The sequence below is a fragment of the Metopolophium dirhodum genome, chromosome 1 (genome assembly GCF_019925205.1).
Source record: "Metopolophium dirhodum isolate CAU chromosome 1, ASM1992520v1, whole genome shotgun sequence".
NCBI classification, from domain to species: Eukaryota; Metazoa; Arthropoda; class Insecta; order Hemiptera; family Aphididae; genus Metopolophium; species Metopolophium dirhodum.
Genome location: NC_083560.1, coordinates 56,043,610 through 56,063,261, shown reverse-complemented (window position 1 = coordinate 56,063,261; position 19,652 = coordinate 56,043,610). Strand labels below are relative to the sequence as shown.

Genomic DNA, 19,652 nt, shown 5'->3' with positions numbered 1-19,652 from the left:
CCTAATATTATAATAGCTGTGCAATATATTATGTAATATGTATACACTATACACCGTGAATGTACTGGTTTCAGTTTTGACTCATTTATAAGTCCGTGTAAATTTGTACCGGACTGTAGTTTTTAGATAAATACCACTTGTATAGTATTAGACCCGTGTCGGCCGTCGGCTGTCGCGTATATACTCGACTTGAATAAACAGTAAACATTTAAGTCTGGTATCCCGGCGTAAAATGTTTAGCCACGCCTAAAGTGAATTACTGTTCGTTAATCATTGCATTGCGGTGTGTACACAAACAATTAATCGCGGACGTTCCGTTTTTTTAGTTATTCTTTTTTTTTAGGGATACTTTTATTTTTGTACCTTGGTAGATGTAGTGGATCTTTTAAAATAGCCGTCAAATATTGACTATTGTATCGTTTAACGTAGTATTCTGTCTTCATGTAGGTACACATAACACATATATAGTGAGACAATATAATATATTATGCATTTTGAGCATACATATTATATGTATTATTGTATTCTATTTTAATTACACATATTATACAAATTACATATACCTACGTGTGTGTGTGTGTGTGTGTAAATATATATAAACATAATATATATTTATATTATAGTCTCAATACCTATCATAACTTATAAGTTGGGCTAGGATTTATATATGTAATATTAAAATAGTAAAATATGCAATAAAAATATAATGAAATAACTAAACAAGGAATATTTTCCAAACCAAAAAAAATCTTATAATTTTAAAACAAATTTGATTAATTTACTTATTATATAAGCTAAATTATTTATGCTGCTCTTACTTTTAAATAAATCCACAATTTTTTTAAATTTTTTTGTCGAAGATAAAATCTCTGATTTTATGAAACTTAAGCTATGAGCGTGATAATATAGCCTTTTACACTATTTCCGTTTAAATGGACAAAGGATAATGCATTTTGTGTGTTTATATTTCAAATATGTAAAGCTAGGTAAAATATTCGAAATTGTAAAAGGACGCTGCAAAAAAAAAAAAAATACAAATGCATATAAATCCTATAGCCCTTGTTATAGGTATACTTAAAAACATCACGGTCTTCTACAAGTAATGTTAAATTATTATTATTATGCCCAATTCAAATATTACGAGGAGAAACATAAAGTAAAATTGGTTACTGTGGATTTATTTTTAGGTTTCTAAACATAATTTTAGAACACCTTATACATCCCCGCTGTGTCCGTCTATCCATTAGTTACCAGTACGGTACGATTTTTGATATTAAGATAATATCTTTATAATAAATATTATTCATATTATTGTCTGTAGTTACCGTACATAAATTGTGCATGAAACTATAGTTTACTGCGTTCTATTAAAATTACGGTTAAAAACCGGGAATTTGGTACGCTCGCAGAGTTACTTTTCCTAATATTTTGATTTTTATAATTCATTGTTATGACTATTTTAATTACTAATCACTATTTTAATATAATTATTATATAAAATACATCTATAATGACGAACTGGAAAATCTAACACTCATCGTTTTTTCCTAAAACAAATCTGCAGTTAATCTCATATTTTTTATTACTCAAAAAAAATATAATAACTGGTACCGACGACCATCATTGTAGTTATATACCGGCCCCGCTGTCACGGTAACAAAATAATATTATAATAATGATATTGTGTGTGTGTGTGTGTACATAATATAATAATAATACCATAATATGTTGTGCGGCTCTGTGCACGGTACAAGGGCGGGAGGGGGGTGATTGTTTAACAACGATTGCGAGGGTCACCGAAAAAAGGATCTCACACAAACACAAACACACACACACACAAACATACACATGGCTCGCGCGGGTGAAGTGGTGGGTCAGCGGCGGGAAGTGATGGTCTCGGGCGAGTCAGGGCGATATTATTATACCGGTAGCTAGCCGATTGCTGTATCTGCGAGTTAGCGCGGCGGCGGAGGCGTCCTGCGCCGACGACGACGAACCTCGGTGGAACACCGTCGCCGCCGCCGCCACCGCTGTAGGGTGGAACCGAAAAAGTATATATCTATATCGAGTTTATATATACGCACGCTCATGGGCGGCGGCACACGCACGCACGCACTAACGAACGAACGCTCGTTACAGCTGCGCGCGTATCCTAGCAGGGATCATCGATTCCGGCGGTGGCGGCGAGCGGAAACGGCACAGCTTCCACAGCAGCCCGGGACGACTGCGACGCTCACGATACACGCACCCCTCGCCGTATATAATGTATAAAATGCCACTCCGCACGCCGTTCGCACCCACCAAAATCCCACCCCACCGACGCTCGCGCCACCGCCACCACCACCACACGACTCCCGCCCCCGCCGACTTTGCCTGCCACCGCCAGATCCGCAGCCGCCGCCCGAGTCAATAGCCGCGCTTCTCCGCGCGTCCGGTTCTCCCGGATCCAAATTCTCACGCGCTCCACAAAACTGGGTTGCCGCGCGCGGTCGACGACGACGCGCGTACCGCGCACACATCACTGCCGGCTCCACCCTCCTGCCGCGGCCGCCGCGCTTCTGCTGCTGCTGCTGCTGTACACCACCCTGTGTGCTGCTGCTCCTGCTCTTGCTCCTGCCGCTTCCAACTACTACGGCGACGACGACGACGACGACTACGACGACGGCGGCGGCGGCGACTACGACACCGACACCGCCACCACCACCACTACCACCTCAACCGACGCGGCCGCGCTTCCTCGTCCACATCAACCGCCGCGCTCCCGCGACCACCTCGGCCGTGCACCTCGTCGGCGGCAGTAGTATCCGCGTCCCCGGACATAACGTCCGTCCGCCGGTTGTGTCCGCTCACGTCGTTTGCCGCGTATAATATATATATACCATCTATATATCATACACGACGTGTTTTGACCACAGTAGTGCAGCATTATATATAGAATAACGTCTAGCGAAATTGTCCTTTTAATATATATATATATATAAATATATATAATATTATAAGAGTGTGCGCGGGGTGTGTGTAAACACACGGACAACAGTTGTCTCGCGTGAGACCACAATAACTGTTTTCAGCCGACCACGACGACGGGGTGCAGGTTGTGTGTGCAAAAACCGTGAACGTTTTCTCTTATCTTACACATATACCTTTTTATATATATTTAATATTTAAATTTATCATCCGTCCGCATTACACAATACTGCACGTGCGAGGAATATCCGGTACCGCGTACCATCGACTCTAAATGAGTTACCGTCGGCTGCAACAGCGGCGTAGGAGGGCAATCGTCTCGTGTTCCACAAATACATCGTTCCCCCGGTGCACTGGCGGTGGCGGTACGACACCGGCGCGAACAGCAGCTTCAGAGGGTGGTAGGTAGTGCGTCTGCATCAGCATCCACGACGATATCGTCATAATCTGCCGAGACGACCGGCGCGTTATATACACGCACACTATTGCTCACGACGCAACGCTTAGTGCTCAATATAACTGTAACCAAACCATTTTCAATCTCAAATATAATTTAAATACAAAATATATTTATTATTAATATTATACGATCGCCGTGAGTATACACGCGTATAGTACATAGGTATAGTACATAATACACACTGCTGCGCCTTTCCAGTGCCTATAATATTATAATATTCATACGGAGTCCACACCGAGCGTTTCGATGGACAACCACAACAACACCACTACCACTTTCCTGCCACCACCCATCGACGGTGAGGCGTCGGCGCCGCTCGCGCAACCCGACGACGATTTCGTGGTGCCCCTTTCAGCGGCCGGTACCCCCAATACGCCGGCCGACGACGGTGGCACTGGATCTACCGTGTCGCCCGTGTCTCCTGTCCACCTCAATCGTCAGCAACACGGCGCAATGATGATGGACGACGATCAGGCGGCCAACACTGCCGCCGATAGCGGTGCGACGGACGACAGCTCCGTGCTGTTGCCGCCGCCCGACGAGACGGAAAACGAAGAGAAACCGAACAAAGACAACGCGGACGACGAAGACAACGGTGGCGACAACAACGACGAGGCCGCCGACGACGATGACCAGGTGCCCGTTCTGGCCATGTCCGGTATTCTGCCGGCCACGGCTACTGGCGGTGGCCAGATTTCTGACTCGAAGAAAAACGCCGGCGGACCGAACGACTCGCTGGCCGGCGGTGGAACTGGGACCGGAAACGGAGAAAATAAATCCAAAGAGAAGTGAGCACATTTATTATATCATTATTTTCTTTATAAATGCCTGTATGGCTGTATACTATATTATATTAAATTAATTATGTATTTATAACCAATCATTTTTTGATAATATTAAAACTATTGAAAAATGAAATGTATGACTGTGAACCTAGTGTTGGTAGTTGGTATCATGTATGTTTATAGTCATGGAAATTTCGGAGAGAGAATTATATCTGCCCCACCATTTGTTTCTAACCCCTTGTAATATTTTTAGGGGCTCGTGCATTCAAGCGAATTTTTATTGGTTTTGATCTACCAGTATATGGTCGTACATAGTATGTCCTCACATCTCAGTTTTCGGGGTGCTTATGCGCGCGCGTCGTAGATTATAGGGAGTGGTATTTGTGAGAGAGCCAACGAAGTTTCCCTTAATCCGAACTTGGCGTTTCATTAATAAAAATAGTAATAAATCATTTTTATATAAAACGACTCATACATAACACGATACCACAAACACAATAGTATGAAATATAATATATTAAAACGTACAAACAGTCGTACCGCGGCGAATGATTGGATACTTTAATTAAAAATTGTATCTTTATTATAATATGAATAAAACAAGTACTTAATATATTATTATATATAAATTGTTGAGATGGGTACTATAATTATTATAATAGTGATGGAGGTAGAGGTGGAAGTGACGGCGGCGGATGTTGTTGTTACACTTATTTTATATGTATATATATAGGTAGGCGTGTGGCGACGCGATGATCATCTGTGGTAGCGGTGGCAATATTGTGTAGCCAGCGAGTCTGTTGCTAGAGTTGTCTGTTGTCTATCCATCGTCGTTCTTTGAATACATAATATTCAATTGACTAAACTCGGTGCGCGTATACGTAGGTATTCAGTATAAGGTGCGTTTCAATAGAATAGGAACAATTGAGTATTAATTTTTGAATACTTTAGTTCGAGTTATTTTCAAGTATAAGATCTTTTTTAACACCATTCGGCTTTTTTCTTTTTTTGTAAGTGCTTATTAAAATGTACAACAATTCCACAATTAGTTTGGTTAATTATACTCCTCCGCCCGTGCGGTGCGAGTACGTAATGTAGGATATTATAATTCATTAAATTATATAATATATCAATTCATTATACAATACTACAATAGGTTTATCACACATACATACATAATAACTATAGGTACTAAACCTAACGACTTTTAAACGCACCCTAACGTATATAGTCCGTGTACCATTCGTACGTGTGTGCCGATTCAAGAAAACTGAATCGAAAAAAATATATAATGGCGAAATCTAAATCTTCGGGAAGTGGAAATCATCTCAAGTAAGTTTCACGCACAAATACAATATTATAATTTTTAATATAATATCTAATACACATAATATTATATTTTTACGCACAATTATAGCAATAATCGTATAGAAATTCAATTAATAATATTATTATTATAGTATACGCGGTACCCACGGCTTATTATTATTATTATTCGTATACCTACTCATAAAGTCATAAACAGATATGCACGTATACGCATAATATATAATATAATATACATGAATGTATATTATGTACGTAAATTTAGGGTGGACCGTACACACACACACACACATACATACATACACACATATGAATAGAGTGGTTAATCGTAGTATGTTTTACCCGGTGGTAGTAGCAGCCCTACGCGTGGTTCATTGCAATACGTATATATATATATATATATATTATACTATGTATATCTATTTATATATATATAATATATATTATTATACCTATACGTATGTACGACCAGACGCTTTCGAAATAATTTTTAAACACGAGAAATTCAATACGCACGCGCGAATGAAATATTATAACGCATATAAAACAATAATAATATTATAATATCATGTACTGTACAGACCGTTGCACATTTTCATCCTACGGCGGCGACGACGTGTGTATTTTATACGCGTGAGAACTACGTCGTCGGCAGTAACATTGTAAAGTAATAGTTGTAGTTATAATAATAATAATAATAATAATAATATCATTATTAATAATATCACCATACCGTTTAATTGTATATAATATAATAAAACACAATATACGCATAAACCATATATATATATACGACCCGTTGTTACAAATATCCGTACCGGGAGCTGGATGAGGGACCGCACGTACTATACACATTTGTCTGTAATATGATGTGTACGTGTGAGAGCATTAATTGATGTCAATTTGTAGTGTGTGTGTGTGTGTGTGTGTGTGTGTGTATGTGCGTACGTGTATTATATACAAATGTATGTGTATACCTCCCATCGTATTAACTATATATTACAAGCATTGCTTCCGCAGCTAAAAGTTTGCCGTTGCCGCCGATGTATAAATAATAATGATAATACACAACGAGGCCGTATTAATTTGCGATCGCCGCAGTTCGCTATACGTATAATGCATAAGCAAATACACGGTGGAACAAAGTATTTCGTTTTTAATTAATTATAATGATTATTATTGTCAAAAGCTATTACCAAATGCATACGTTGCGGCTTACACCGTCGTTGTATCCCGTTGTTCGTGATGCATGGGGGACGCTGTTAACGTTGTAGCGGTTACCTACCTATATCGTATATGTGTCTGTACACCAAATAGTATAAAATATACAAATATATTAACTATGTGCATATAGTACCTATATACTACACAAGCATATGGCTGCTGTATGAAAACGCTTTCAATAATATCATATTTCTGAGTTAAAACATACATAAACGATATAATATGTACAATAATATTATATCTTATTACTACATTTGAATAAACTACCATCGAAGATCGAACTGTACCATCAAACAATATTTATTATAATTTAAAACACTATAGCCTATAGGTACAGTATACGTTGTGGTTGTGTACCTAAACCTATTCAAAATATTACCTTTATATTATTATGGTTGCCCTAAAATAATATATAGCCACTCCTATTTATCCGTTTGTATTAGAATTAATACGCTGTGAGTAAAATACTTGTGTGATAATATAATATCCCTAGTTACCCCTTCGAAATCGGTTCAGGGGTATTATATTTTATTTTCCAAAGTCCAATATGATAGACGTCCTCCATTCGAAATACTCATAAATAGTATTTGTATACGGCAACCGCCATAAATATAAATGAAAAAACCATACTTATACTTATATATTAGGTATATAGATATTCTTTTTTACTTATATCTATAATATACTTATATATAAAATAGGTATACCTACATCCGAAATAAAACGTGATACGAATGCGATTGAACTAGCGATCAATCAATCAATCAACCCAGTATTATTAATGATAGCTATACCACCTTATACACTTGTTGGGTATAAAATCGTCATATAATATACCTATACATAAGTGTCCATAATACACTTAATCATACACAAAGCGATCGTATATTTTACAAAATTATTTTTTAAAAAAAACTGATCGTCGTTTAATAGAATGCTGAATAAGACAGTATATAATAATGTAATCATATAATAGTTCGATACTTTTTGTACTTATATAATATAGGTAATTAATGTGACATATATAATAGTACTAATTAATAATTGAAAAAAAAAATTATTTTCCATAATATTTCGATGTATATAATATATTTATATTAAATACTGTGGAATTGTATGTGTTAGCATAGTAGTTTGTAGGATTAAATAATTGACGTAGATATACCTACCATACGCTCTCTTGAGTAAACTTAAAACGCAAACGCTTATTAGGTAAATTACCAACCTCTTTATAAATACGATTTAAAAAATTAATTAATAAAATCATACAGATCTCCAATTAAGCATTATAAAATATAAGCATATTCATGATCGCTTATATATTGTTGTGTATTTTATTGAAGAATAATTATAAAAAAAAGCACGGAATGATTTTAATCAAAACACTCACAACCCTCATTTATCAGATAATCTCAATTAAAATGTAAACACTTATAAAATTATTAACAAAAATGTTCTTTGTTCAATATTAACCATTTATACATAAAAATGTTTATTTTTTCAGAATATGTAGTGTAAATTATGGGTTGCTATTTAATTCAGTAAAAACCTAAATAATCACTACTATAAATATATATTTAAAATTTAGAATTATTTTAAAAAATGTATAGTTTTCTAACTCTCAAAAACACAAAAAATGAAGATTAAGATATTATATAATAATTTTTATAGTAAAAGTATATTTATTTATTATATCAGAATTGAATATAATACACCTGCTGTAGGCTGAATACACGATTAAAAATAGTATAACTATATAAGAATAAATAATCGATTTGAATGTTCGAGGATGAATATACTGGCTTACAATATTATAATCATACTGTATACCTAATATCTATACACACGAAGAACTTAATACTTTTCACAGAAAATGCCTATACATTATGTGTGGTAAGTCGTGTCGTTATGTGAATTTAATCGATCGATCGTCAATGCCGCCGCCGCCACCATCGCCACTCCCTCTAATGTATAATAATGTAGTGTTAACGACCTGTGTTATTATTGCTACTTGCGCGGTAACGGGAACGATCGAGGATATCCTCTTGTGGTATTTTTTTTAATTTGTTTTTTTATTTTTTTTAATATAAAACACGTCGGCGTTTCTTCGATAATAGGTTTTAATAATAAAAAAAAAAAAAAATACAAGAGCGTATCGCGCCGATTTCTCTAGGATATTACGCGATGACAGTCAAGTGATCGCAGTTATGATGGTGGTGAATGGTGGTGGTGTAGAGGTGGATGGCGATCTCGATAATCGCGCATGCATAACCGACAGACAAGAGGCTAGGAAGGAACGAAAGGACTTGAGAACGCTAAAAAAAATTTATGGTGAACAATTGAAAAAAAAAATCCTTCGATGTGTATTTTTTTTTATCTTCCTTCGACCATGTTTTACGTGCTGTTCACACTGAACAATGTGCCACAGCCGATCGACGATGAGTTGCCGAAAATACGACTAAAACGAATTATACGTAGAATATCCATATAATGTGTATATATATTATATATATATAGATATACTTATAAGAGCAACAAGAAATAATATAACAGCTACTAAAAACACAGAAATAATTCTATAATACGAATAAGTTAAAACGCCTAATGAATGAGAAAGCGTAAAAAATCGTAGCATGACGATATAGCTATAGTTGACACAATTGTTAAAATAAATGTATTAATATTTCAATCAATATTTGGATAAAATATATAATAACGATAGAAATCAATTAAAAGCTTTTTTTTAAAACAATTAATTTTTTTTTTCAAGATTAATAATTATTAATGGATTCGTGCCCCCTCATATAATAAGGGCTTAAATTATGCATGTTTTAATGTAAACATCTATACCACCTACATAGGCACTTCAAAATAATCGTAGGTAGGTATATTAAAATATTTTATTCACACTTTCGACTAGACATTTTTAACCGAAAGGTCTAAAAACCATATCGTACGCGTTATGAACTTATGAATACAAAAATAAATGTTCAGGATTTTATAGTTGATTGTGGAAACGAGGTCAAAAGCAAATTTATATAAATACGAGGGGCTCTGGTTTAGCACTACAATGAAAAAATAGTAGTATGACACAAATTGTATTTTTGTATTATGAAACCAAGTTTATACCTATATTAAAAAAGTATATATACCGACCAAAGTATATTTGCAATGTTTTATTAAACCATCAAAAAAATATATATATCTGCAGGGAGTATCTCGTATCTGAAAATTATATTTATAACATAATAACGGTGGACTTAGGACTACATATACAGGACGTATATTGTGTTTTTGTCAGAACCCCGTCTCTTATTCGCTCTTTCTCTCTCACTCCCTATTGCTCCGTCTCTTTTATTATTATTATTTTTGTGATACCTAACAAACAAAAGTAAGTAAAACTCTTTTGGTACCTAATGGATTACTTTTGGAATAAAGTTTAATGTAGGTGCAATATATTAATCATACCCGTATTTTATACAAAACTTCTTTCTTGCTTTAATTAGCGAAAAATCTTTAATTACATTTTGAAAGAGCTTAATGAATAATGATGATACTTAATCGTCTTCAATAGACAATAATAATGGTAGAAAATCTAATGAATTCAATCTTTCTTATTAGTTTCATTAATGTAGACATCAAGAATACGCCCTAATAAAGTTTTTTATTTAATAAAGATTTCCTGTTTACACATTTTTATAATTTATTGATTTAATCTTGAAATGAATTCATATATGCGCCATCGTTTATTCAATTTATAAAACAAATACATATTGGAATTTGGAAATAAAATTCAGGGTATACAGTTAATTCAATAAATTTTAAACGGGGAAAACTCTTAGGATATTGAATAATAAAAGTTTGAAAATCAAGACTGTGGTCCAAGAGACTTATAATTTATAGTCCCAGGCCCCAGCGTAGGGCCACTTGTTTTGTTTGAACGTGCGTAACTTTATAGACTTGATAAATATATTTATCGTATAATACCGCCTCTACCAATTCCTAGGTATAATAAAAGTAGAAGAAAATCGTTTCTTTCGGCCGTGTTTATTCTGTACCGTAACAATAAGCTGTTGTTGCGCTTGCCGCCCTTGGCAGTAGCCAAGTAATATAACCTTACTGCGGCGTCCCTTAACTTAAATATTAATTCAATTTATTTTCACCGTCGTGAATTACGAAAAAAATGTAACGCCCTTAGTTTAAGCGTGCGCTCTTGGCCAATGTCCACTTTGCTAGTTGCCACACAAGGCAAATATATATTATATACATAATATATTTTATGACAACGAATTATTCGTACTTCTGCAACATATTTTTTTTGGTTAACAATATTTATTTAGTTCGTTATGCAAATGTTGTTGTGGTCTACAAGTAGTACACGATGATTTATGCCTAATGTTACATATACTTATAAATCAGTGCATTGTGCATACAACTATTATCTATAATCTATATATAAATTAGAAATACATTTTTACGTACCTAGGTATGATATTATTGATATTGAATGTATATAACTATTCAATTTTACGTATTGATACATTTGATCTTAATTTCTAATCAATAGGTATGTGTATAGGTACTATTATATCATCAGGTGCAGCTTTATAATGTTTTTAAAAATATAAAAATAATGTCACTTCAATAAGTTATTTAGATAATGTTACAAAAATGAAAATAAAAACCTATAGAAATTGATTAGGAACAAGTTATATTAGAAAAATTCGAAGTATAAAAGTAAATTTAATGCGTATAAAATAATAGTACATAGTACATGAGTACATCGGAGTAGCAGACAACAATAAAATAAACGAAATAAAATCTTAGTATAATTAAAATGTGATTAATTGTATGCATAAATGAAAGAATCAAATTGTGTGTGCAAAAATAGCAACATTATGATTTGAAACACGTCGAACAAATTTATTTTACATTAAACTCTGCACCCGTATATAATTTCAAGCGATATATAATTTTAACATCAGTTAGAATAGTTATATAAATTACACCATTTAAAAATTAAAATTAAAATAGGGAATTATAGTTATACGCAAATTATTAAAAATTTACAATTTACCATAATTAGTATGTAAAGTTGGTTCATAATGATATGAAATGGTACTTCTGTTGTACTTCATGCGTGTCAATGAAACGCAAATTAACATACAATATCGTATAGAATTATGTTTTCAAAGGGTTCAATTTAGGTAATTCGATAGTTATCATTTATTACAGCGTTAACAGTACCTACCTATTATTTATAATAAATACTTGTATATAGGTATAAAGATAAATACATTATACATATTATATAGTCTTTTAGTATCTATACCTAGGTATAGTCCTGGTACAGTGGTACCGTTAAAAATGTTAGTAAATAGCAACTGTAAAAATACTAATGCGTTGTCAATCTTTATGTGCAGATCACGTTATACGACTGGTAGCGGCACAGGAGCCGGGACGGATGCAGAAGATTCCGGAACAAACAATCCGCAGACGGCTTTGGGATGTGGGACTACGTTTGAATACGTAGTACTGGTAACGGCGTGCTCATTTCTGCTTGTGGCTGTCACCGGCACCACTGTTTATTGGACCATGGCCTACCGAGGTGGATACGACCCCAACTGGTTTCCCTGGCCACCACAGACCCCATTGCAAATGTTATCCATCGGCGTATTTACTTATAAGCACCCGCAAAACATCACTACCGGTGGAAGCGACATCAGTACGACAATTTCAACGACCACGGTGGAACAGCAACAATCTTCACTGTTAAACATATCGTCTTCAAACGTTTCGATCGAAGATCAGCGGTTCAACCTACACCCTACTCTGATGACGATCGGATTCGTCACCTTAACCGGATTCTGTAAGTTAATGGAGACATAAATATTACATATTATAAAACCGTCACGATTTTATTATAATTTAGAATAGATTTGAGATAGGTATATAATATTATTATACTGTAAATAGTGATCATGTGATCACTACTGTACCTTACAGATTTAAAACCATTATAGGTATTGACCTTTTTTTGGAAATCACATTCAATATTAAATGAATATTTTTATTAATTGTTCTACATTTTGGCACGCAGCTATATTGGTGTACAGAATGGCCGCTGGATGTTCGACTTCGTGCAGGGGTAGTTATGTGAAATTAACACACGGACTATTGCATATGGGCACCATACCGTGTGTATTGTTTGGAGGTGTGGCCGCCATGGAATATCATCGTTTGAAAGGTTTACCGCATATGTACTCGTTACACAGTTGGATGGGATTGTTGACCCTTATGCTTTTTGCAATTCAGGTAATAATAAAATAATAATAATACCTACACTATTACTATATCTACACTCGATTCACATTTCACTCACGACGTGCACCGATTGAAAACACAATGTTTAATTTTCAATCGGATTTTCTTTATAGCTCATCCTTGGATTGTTCACGTTCGTTGTGCTGTTGTGTTGTCGCGGTGCAACGGCTGTGTGTCGCTTACGATGTTTTACGCCCATACACGCCACCCTTGGACTGTGCACGTTCACACTGGCCATAGCTACATGTCTCACCGGACTTCAGCAACGCGCCGACTTCTCGATATTCAGCAATAATAATGGGTTCGTATACTTCGTTCCCGCCATAATACTATATAATTGCACTTCGTATATAAATCTACGTCTACCTATTGATTTTACGATTTCATACATGTTTTTTTCGTCTTGACAATTCGTACTCTCCGTGTACGGTATTTTGTGTTTATATATTATATAATATACACATATCAAGCATTGTTCTAAGAATTTTTCCCTATTTCCTTCCAAAATAAAATTGGTCCATGTCTAATACTCTGGTCGCTGAGGAGGTTGAGTAAAGATAATTTTATTAAACTCAATTAGGTAATATTTATATTATTTTTATATTTTATAATACATAATATATTATTATATTCAATTACGGTAAAAGAATTATTAGGTTTTTCATACTAATTCACCATGATACATTCGTTGCGTTAGCCGCGCTTTTGAAATTTCCTACTGGCTACTAACCCAATATTTGGGTACTTATACTATCTGTATAAGAATAAGGCATGGCACCTATATAACATATAAATTGTATATTTGGGGGACGGAGTGGCTGAGCGGACCAAGGCGTTGGTTCAAACCTCGGTTCACGGGCGGAATTTTTCTTAGGGCAAGTCACGGATTGCAGATACCCACGGGTGCCCATTAAAAAATCTGCCAAACCAAAACACACGTGATTATTAACCTACAGTTCCTCCCCTACAGACAAAAAACAAACTGATAATAGCCATAGTTGCCGGGCTTCACAATCGATAAAAAAAAATTGTATATTTGTATGTATAAATATATGGCGTATAGTGGGTATCCACGAATGATAAATAATATATATATTAATAACTGATAAGCAACATTAATTATTTATATATTATGTACTAAAAATATCAATATAGGCAACAGCAACAGCAGAAACCACATCTGCAACATCAGACGACTCCACTGCCGACGCCGTCGTCGTCTTCGTCGTCCTTAAATTCGGGCGAACTACACGGTCGCGCGTTGCCACAACAAGCTATTATCAACATTCTAGGCCTGCTTTTGATGATGGCTCTGGTGTTTGTCACAGCCGCACTGTTGTCGCAGAAGAAATCCTGCCGGAGAAATTCGTCGTCGTCGTCGTTATCACCGTCCACGATGAGATATTGCCGAAATGGTGGGCAATCGTTCCAACTGGTACCGTCTTCGGCAGCTGCGGCGGACGGATCCGATCACGGCGGCCGCAATGGCCGGATGTGATCATTAAAATACTATAAATTGTTTTACGACGACGACGACGACGACCACGACCACGTTCCAACGACCGACCAGACACGCGCGCACCACATACCTATACATAAACATAATATTATTATATAATATAAATATCACATTATTATATTGATTATTCAGTCGACACACGCAATAATATGACAGATCGTACACTAAGGTCTATTATATTATAAAGCACACTATACAAAATAGAACTTATATTTTATAATACTATTCATTCGTTACACCTATCGAAAAGCTCGACGTGCAGACGAAACTCCCGAACTGTGAGCGACGGTGAAGACCGGACGTAACACGAAATGCCGCGAAACGAGCGTTTAGACGCGGTGATAGTGACTTCCGACAACGACGAAGACGACACGAGAACCACGGGACATGGTCTGAGACAACTACCTGTTGCGGTAATAATACAACGGCGTAACGGTGAACGATTGACTCCGTAAAATATAATATAATAATATATAATAATGGTGGATGAATTTGGAAGTCTGCTGTTCGGTATTGTTATTTATATGTTGAATTACAATACCGTAAAATATATAATATATAAGTACGCCGCTATAATATTATGCTTGCGTCGGTGATGTGGCGTCGACGATTTTGACGATGGCGTTGGTGATATTGGTGATAGTGGTGATGGCACTATCGAAGAAAATTTGCACACAAAAATCATATACACCTTCTTTTAACATAATACCTATACTATAACTAATAACCATACTATACTTCTATAATATACGTCATTCTTTCATAGCATACAAGTATACTATGTATATAATGAATGCTATTAAACCTACTTACGTTTTGTACGCTTTAATCCATCATATTATAGTATTTAAAGCTTATACAATAGGTATAAATGCATATTTCATTTTTTTTTTTTTTTTTTGATGATTTGCTCTGTTAATTACTATGTTTGTTACTTCGTTTACTGTGGTGGTCAAATGATTTAATCACGGGAAGGGGGGGTTTTTTTTTAACATGTACTATTTTATCTTAAAAATATAATATATATTAAACTGTTATGGAAGGATTTGTCATTTACACCCATTTGGCCATCACTGTTCGCTTAGAAATCTTTTATATCATACTGTATCTACCTATCTTCTTTCGTGCTACGGTTATCATCGGTTATTGAGTTTGCACTTAATAAGAGGACGCGCTATGCACCGGATTTTCCTCGCATACTAAAACCTTTGCTCATAAGTGCCAAATAAAGTTCATGCATATTAATATTGTAAATTATAATTAATTAAATGTGATATATATTAGTAGGTATTGAATTTGTAATAGGTATGGTAAAAAATAACATAAATAATTACCTTCAAATTAGATACTTATATTTAAAAGATTTGAACTTATAACTTTGGAAAACCCAGTCGTTTAGTCGAATACAACCTTAAGTTTTCTTATATACTTACCGTATATTGTATGTACCTATGTATTTAAGTTTTCTACTACAGATACTTAGTTAGGTATTAAAACAGAGTATCGCGTTTTATCGTTTTAAATTGGTCAGCGCACTCGGCTTTTTACTATACATACAGCAGCTGGTATTTTACTTGTGAATTGTGAGATATTTGTACAATTACAAGTTATACAACACCTCCACCTGTAGTATCCATCTACTTTTACACTCATTCAAAAATATATTTCTTGAGACATGGAAGGGAGGGCTACAACATATTATATTTCTTAGTATTTATTTCTATATACGGTTTTTCAAACGCTTTTGGCATGAAGGTTGATTCCCAAGGAACTTTAACTATAATACTATATAGTACCACTTTTATTTATTTACATACCGAATATATATATATATTAAATACGATTTAGGTACCTACATTGGCTACAGAGCTCATATTTGCGCCATGATGTTTTTACTAGTATCCCCCATATATACATTGTATATACAGGTTACACGGAAAACGCTGAAGTCCCTTCTGTATCAATGTACACATTTTATAATACATTATATTAAGTATATACAATACGTAAAATGTTCCACAGGTACCTATAATATTTTTGTTCAAACCTATAATATTGGTATCGTGGGTGTTTCAGAGGCGGCGAACAGACATTATCCGAGTTGATCAAACAAAAGTTACACTTGAACAAGGAACCGGTAGTGGTTAATGTGTTGGCCGTTTTGTTGGTATCCGTACTGGTAATTGTGTCGTATACGGTACGCCGAGAGTCACTGAAGCGGAGGCCAAACAACAAACCGTCATACACGGCGACAGTCAGTCCACTGCGCGTAAAATCTTCGTCGTCGTCTACAGGAAAGTTTGGATCGGGAAAGCAATCGTCGCAGCCTCCGGTTTGAGGAGCATATACACACATTCGGACATTCCGCAACGATTTCTGCCATCACTTCTATATTTAATACAAACAAAATACAATTAATAACAAAAGTACAACAAATTGTCATCGTCGTGTAATCGGTCTTATACTATATTTATAGAAATAATATACATTCTAAAATTTGTTTCTCCTATATCATCGCAACCGGCCTACATTTTCATTTCCATTTTCATATTTATTTGTTTTTTATCTATAATAATAAGTTATAAGTACTCGATATTATACGTTAACATTCATCGGCCGTGACATTGCGCAATTATTAATGAAAGCTTTAAGTAACATTAACATTATTATCTCTGTGTTCCACATTCCTATTTGTCTTCCTATTTCCACATTTATCTTTAGATAGATACTATTATGCGTTTATTTTTGTGAATATGACAAATCGCTATAACTTACCGAAATTGAAGTAATACCTACTTCAGATCGAGTTTATTATATTCACACGTGTATCTATAGTTAATAGTATAGTAGGTATTAACCTACATAATAACGTAGTTAGACAATGATACAGTTAAATGGAATCGACTTTTTTTTTTAAATATCGCGTCATTTCTACTATTGATGTTTATGTTTATACACGCACTTGTACACTCGCATGTGTACTTATGTGTGTGTACGCGTGTGTTAGATTACTAAATTATAATTACCTATGGAATTTTTTTTTACAACAACGTACCTATTTGATAAATGTATATAGGATTAAGAAAAAAAACAATACGTTCGGCACGCGTGTGTTTGCAATATTACAACTAAACAGTGTCTATCAATTTATATATATAATGTTCATAAAAAAGTAAAAAACACAACATTAATTATGTGTGAAGGTTTAGAATAAACAATTTAAAACAATTCGACCAAATTTAAAACAATCGCGAGTTTTACACATTATTGGATGTAAAATTATTATATACTATTATTATTTATTATAATTATCATTAGCATTTTGTGTGTGTGTGTGTGTGTGACTTTTTTCAAAAATATAAATACATTTAACTATAAGATAAGTTATTATTATCGAAACTATACTAATATATTATTTATAAATTATTAATGTTTTTCGTAATATTTGTATTTGAATTTTTAACAAAAACAACATAGAATATTATTACTATATAAATATATATGAGTAGTCAAGAAACATAGAGATTATTATTATCATTATTATATATAATATATATATATATAATATATACATATATTTATATTTATATATATATATGTGTGTATTTATATATATTTATTATATATTTATATTAATATATTATTGTTTTTGTTATTGATAATTTTTTTTTATTATTATTATTACTATTTATATTTCTAATTTATTGTACGTTTTTTTTTTGGGGTGTTGTAATTAATTTTATTATAAATAGCTAGAAAAAAAATTTTAGAATTTTTACAAAGAAACTTACGCGTACTATATACCATTATTAATTATAGCTACTACAAGTACCGATTTATTATTATTATTATTATTATTATCTAGCATAATATAATTAATATGTGTATTATATATATATTATAATATTACATATACATATTACTATTAACATAAGTATAACTAGTTGTTTTACTATATAATAAATGATAAATACATTTTCAAAAATTCTTTATGTGTATTAGTAAAGTGTTGAAATGTCTTTTAAATGCAATCATTAACTCTGACACAAGTACACAACTTACAAGCAGTTCACATCATAGACGATAAGTAGTCACAAAATCGCATGATCACATGAATGATAAATGCAATAATTAATAAAATATTTGAAAAATAGTAAGGTTAGGATAGCCGAATAGGTTTTCAGGTATTATGGATCCGAAAGAATACATTATAAAATGCCATTTACCTTCAGACAGATTTTCTGTCAATTATACATAATGTGTTTCTGATTTTTTACACATCAAAATAAAGTATAGGTAGTGGTAAACATCAGTATAAAGATTGGTGACATAAATGTAGGAATGTTTTGAATTTAATTCAAAATTGACGTTTTCTATTATAACTAAACAAATTGTGATGACAAATACAAATTTCTACGTCCTCGCTGAAAGTTGGTTTAAAAATTTAATATGAAATGAGATCTTTAAAACCAATGACTTGTTGGTTGTTAATATATCAATTATTGTTAGGACAAAGATTTAAAATTAGGAATATTCATTATTTTACTTGAGTTATTATTATTATTATTATTATTATTATTATTATTTCAAGCTATTTAACACGTTAGCTTTTCTTTCAAATTATTTTAAGGTGTTCAAGGCTAATGTAATTTTATTCACAAAAATACGCTTTATGGAAATAATGATCCTGTTAATCACCAACCAAATTTGATAATTTGATAGTTTTTTTTAAGTAATAGAGGATAATATTCTACAGGCCGCATTGAACTCCATTTTTCAATATTTCAATCTCAAACTGTATAATAATATTTTTTACTTTTTTACATAGAATATTATACCATTATTTGAAATAAAAATAAAAATTGGAGTTCAATGTGGCCTGTAAGAACTAGAAAGTCTTCTTCTTTCAGATCAAAAAATCCGACAAATTCTTTCCGACAACTCTGCAAGGCCTGTGATGAATTATTTTTTTTCGATATAATACACCGTATCACAGTAGATTAGTGGAAACGTATAGTTCAGGTGGCAACTAAGATATAAAATATAA

At 33.7% G+C, this 19,652-nt stretch overlaps 1 protein-coding gene across 2 annotated transcripts; it reads left to right on the top strand.

The window, feature by feature from the left end:
* The first annotated feature begins 2,424 nt into the window (after positions 1–2,424).
* On the top strand, positions 2,425–18,606 carry LOC132933998 (uncharacterized). 2 transcript variants are annotated; one of them, XM_061000279.1, is made up of 6 exons: positions 2,425–4,215; positions 12,186–12,631; positions 12,863–13,077; positions 13,200–13,387; positions 14,242–15,018; positions 16,682–16,822. In XM_061000279.1, exons 1-5 carry the CDS (start codon positions 3,674–3,676, stop codon positions 14,582–14,584), a joined length of 1,734 nt encoding a protein of 577 aa, XP_060856262.1. In that variant the 5' UTR covers positions 2,425–3,673; the 3' UTR covers positions 14,585–15,018; positions 16,682–16,822. The 2 variants fall into 2 exon arrangements, with proteins under 2 accessions (XP_060856262.1, XP_060856263.1); XM_061000280.1 differs by lacking the exon at positions 14,242–15,018 and having other exon boundaries at positions 2,467–4,215; positions 16,682–18,606.
* The last annotated feature ends 1,046 nt before the right edge of the window (positions 18,607–19,652 follow it).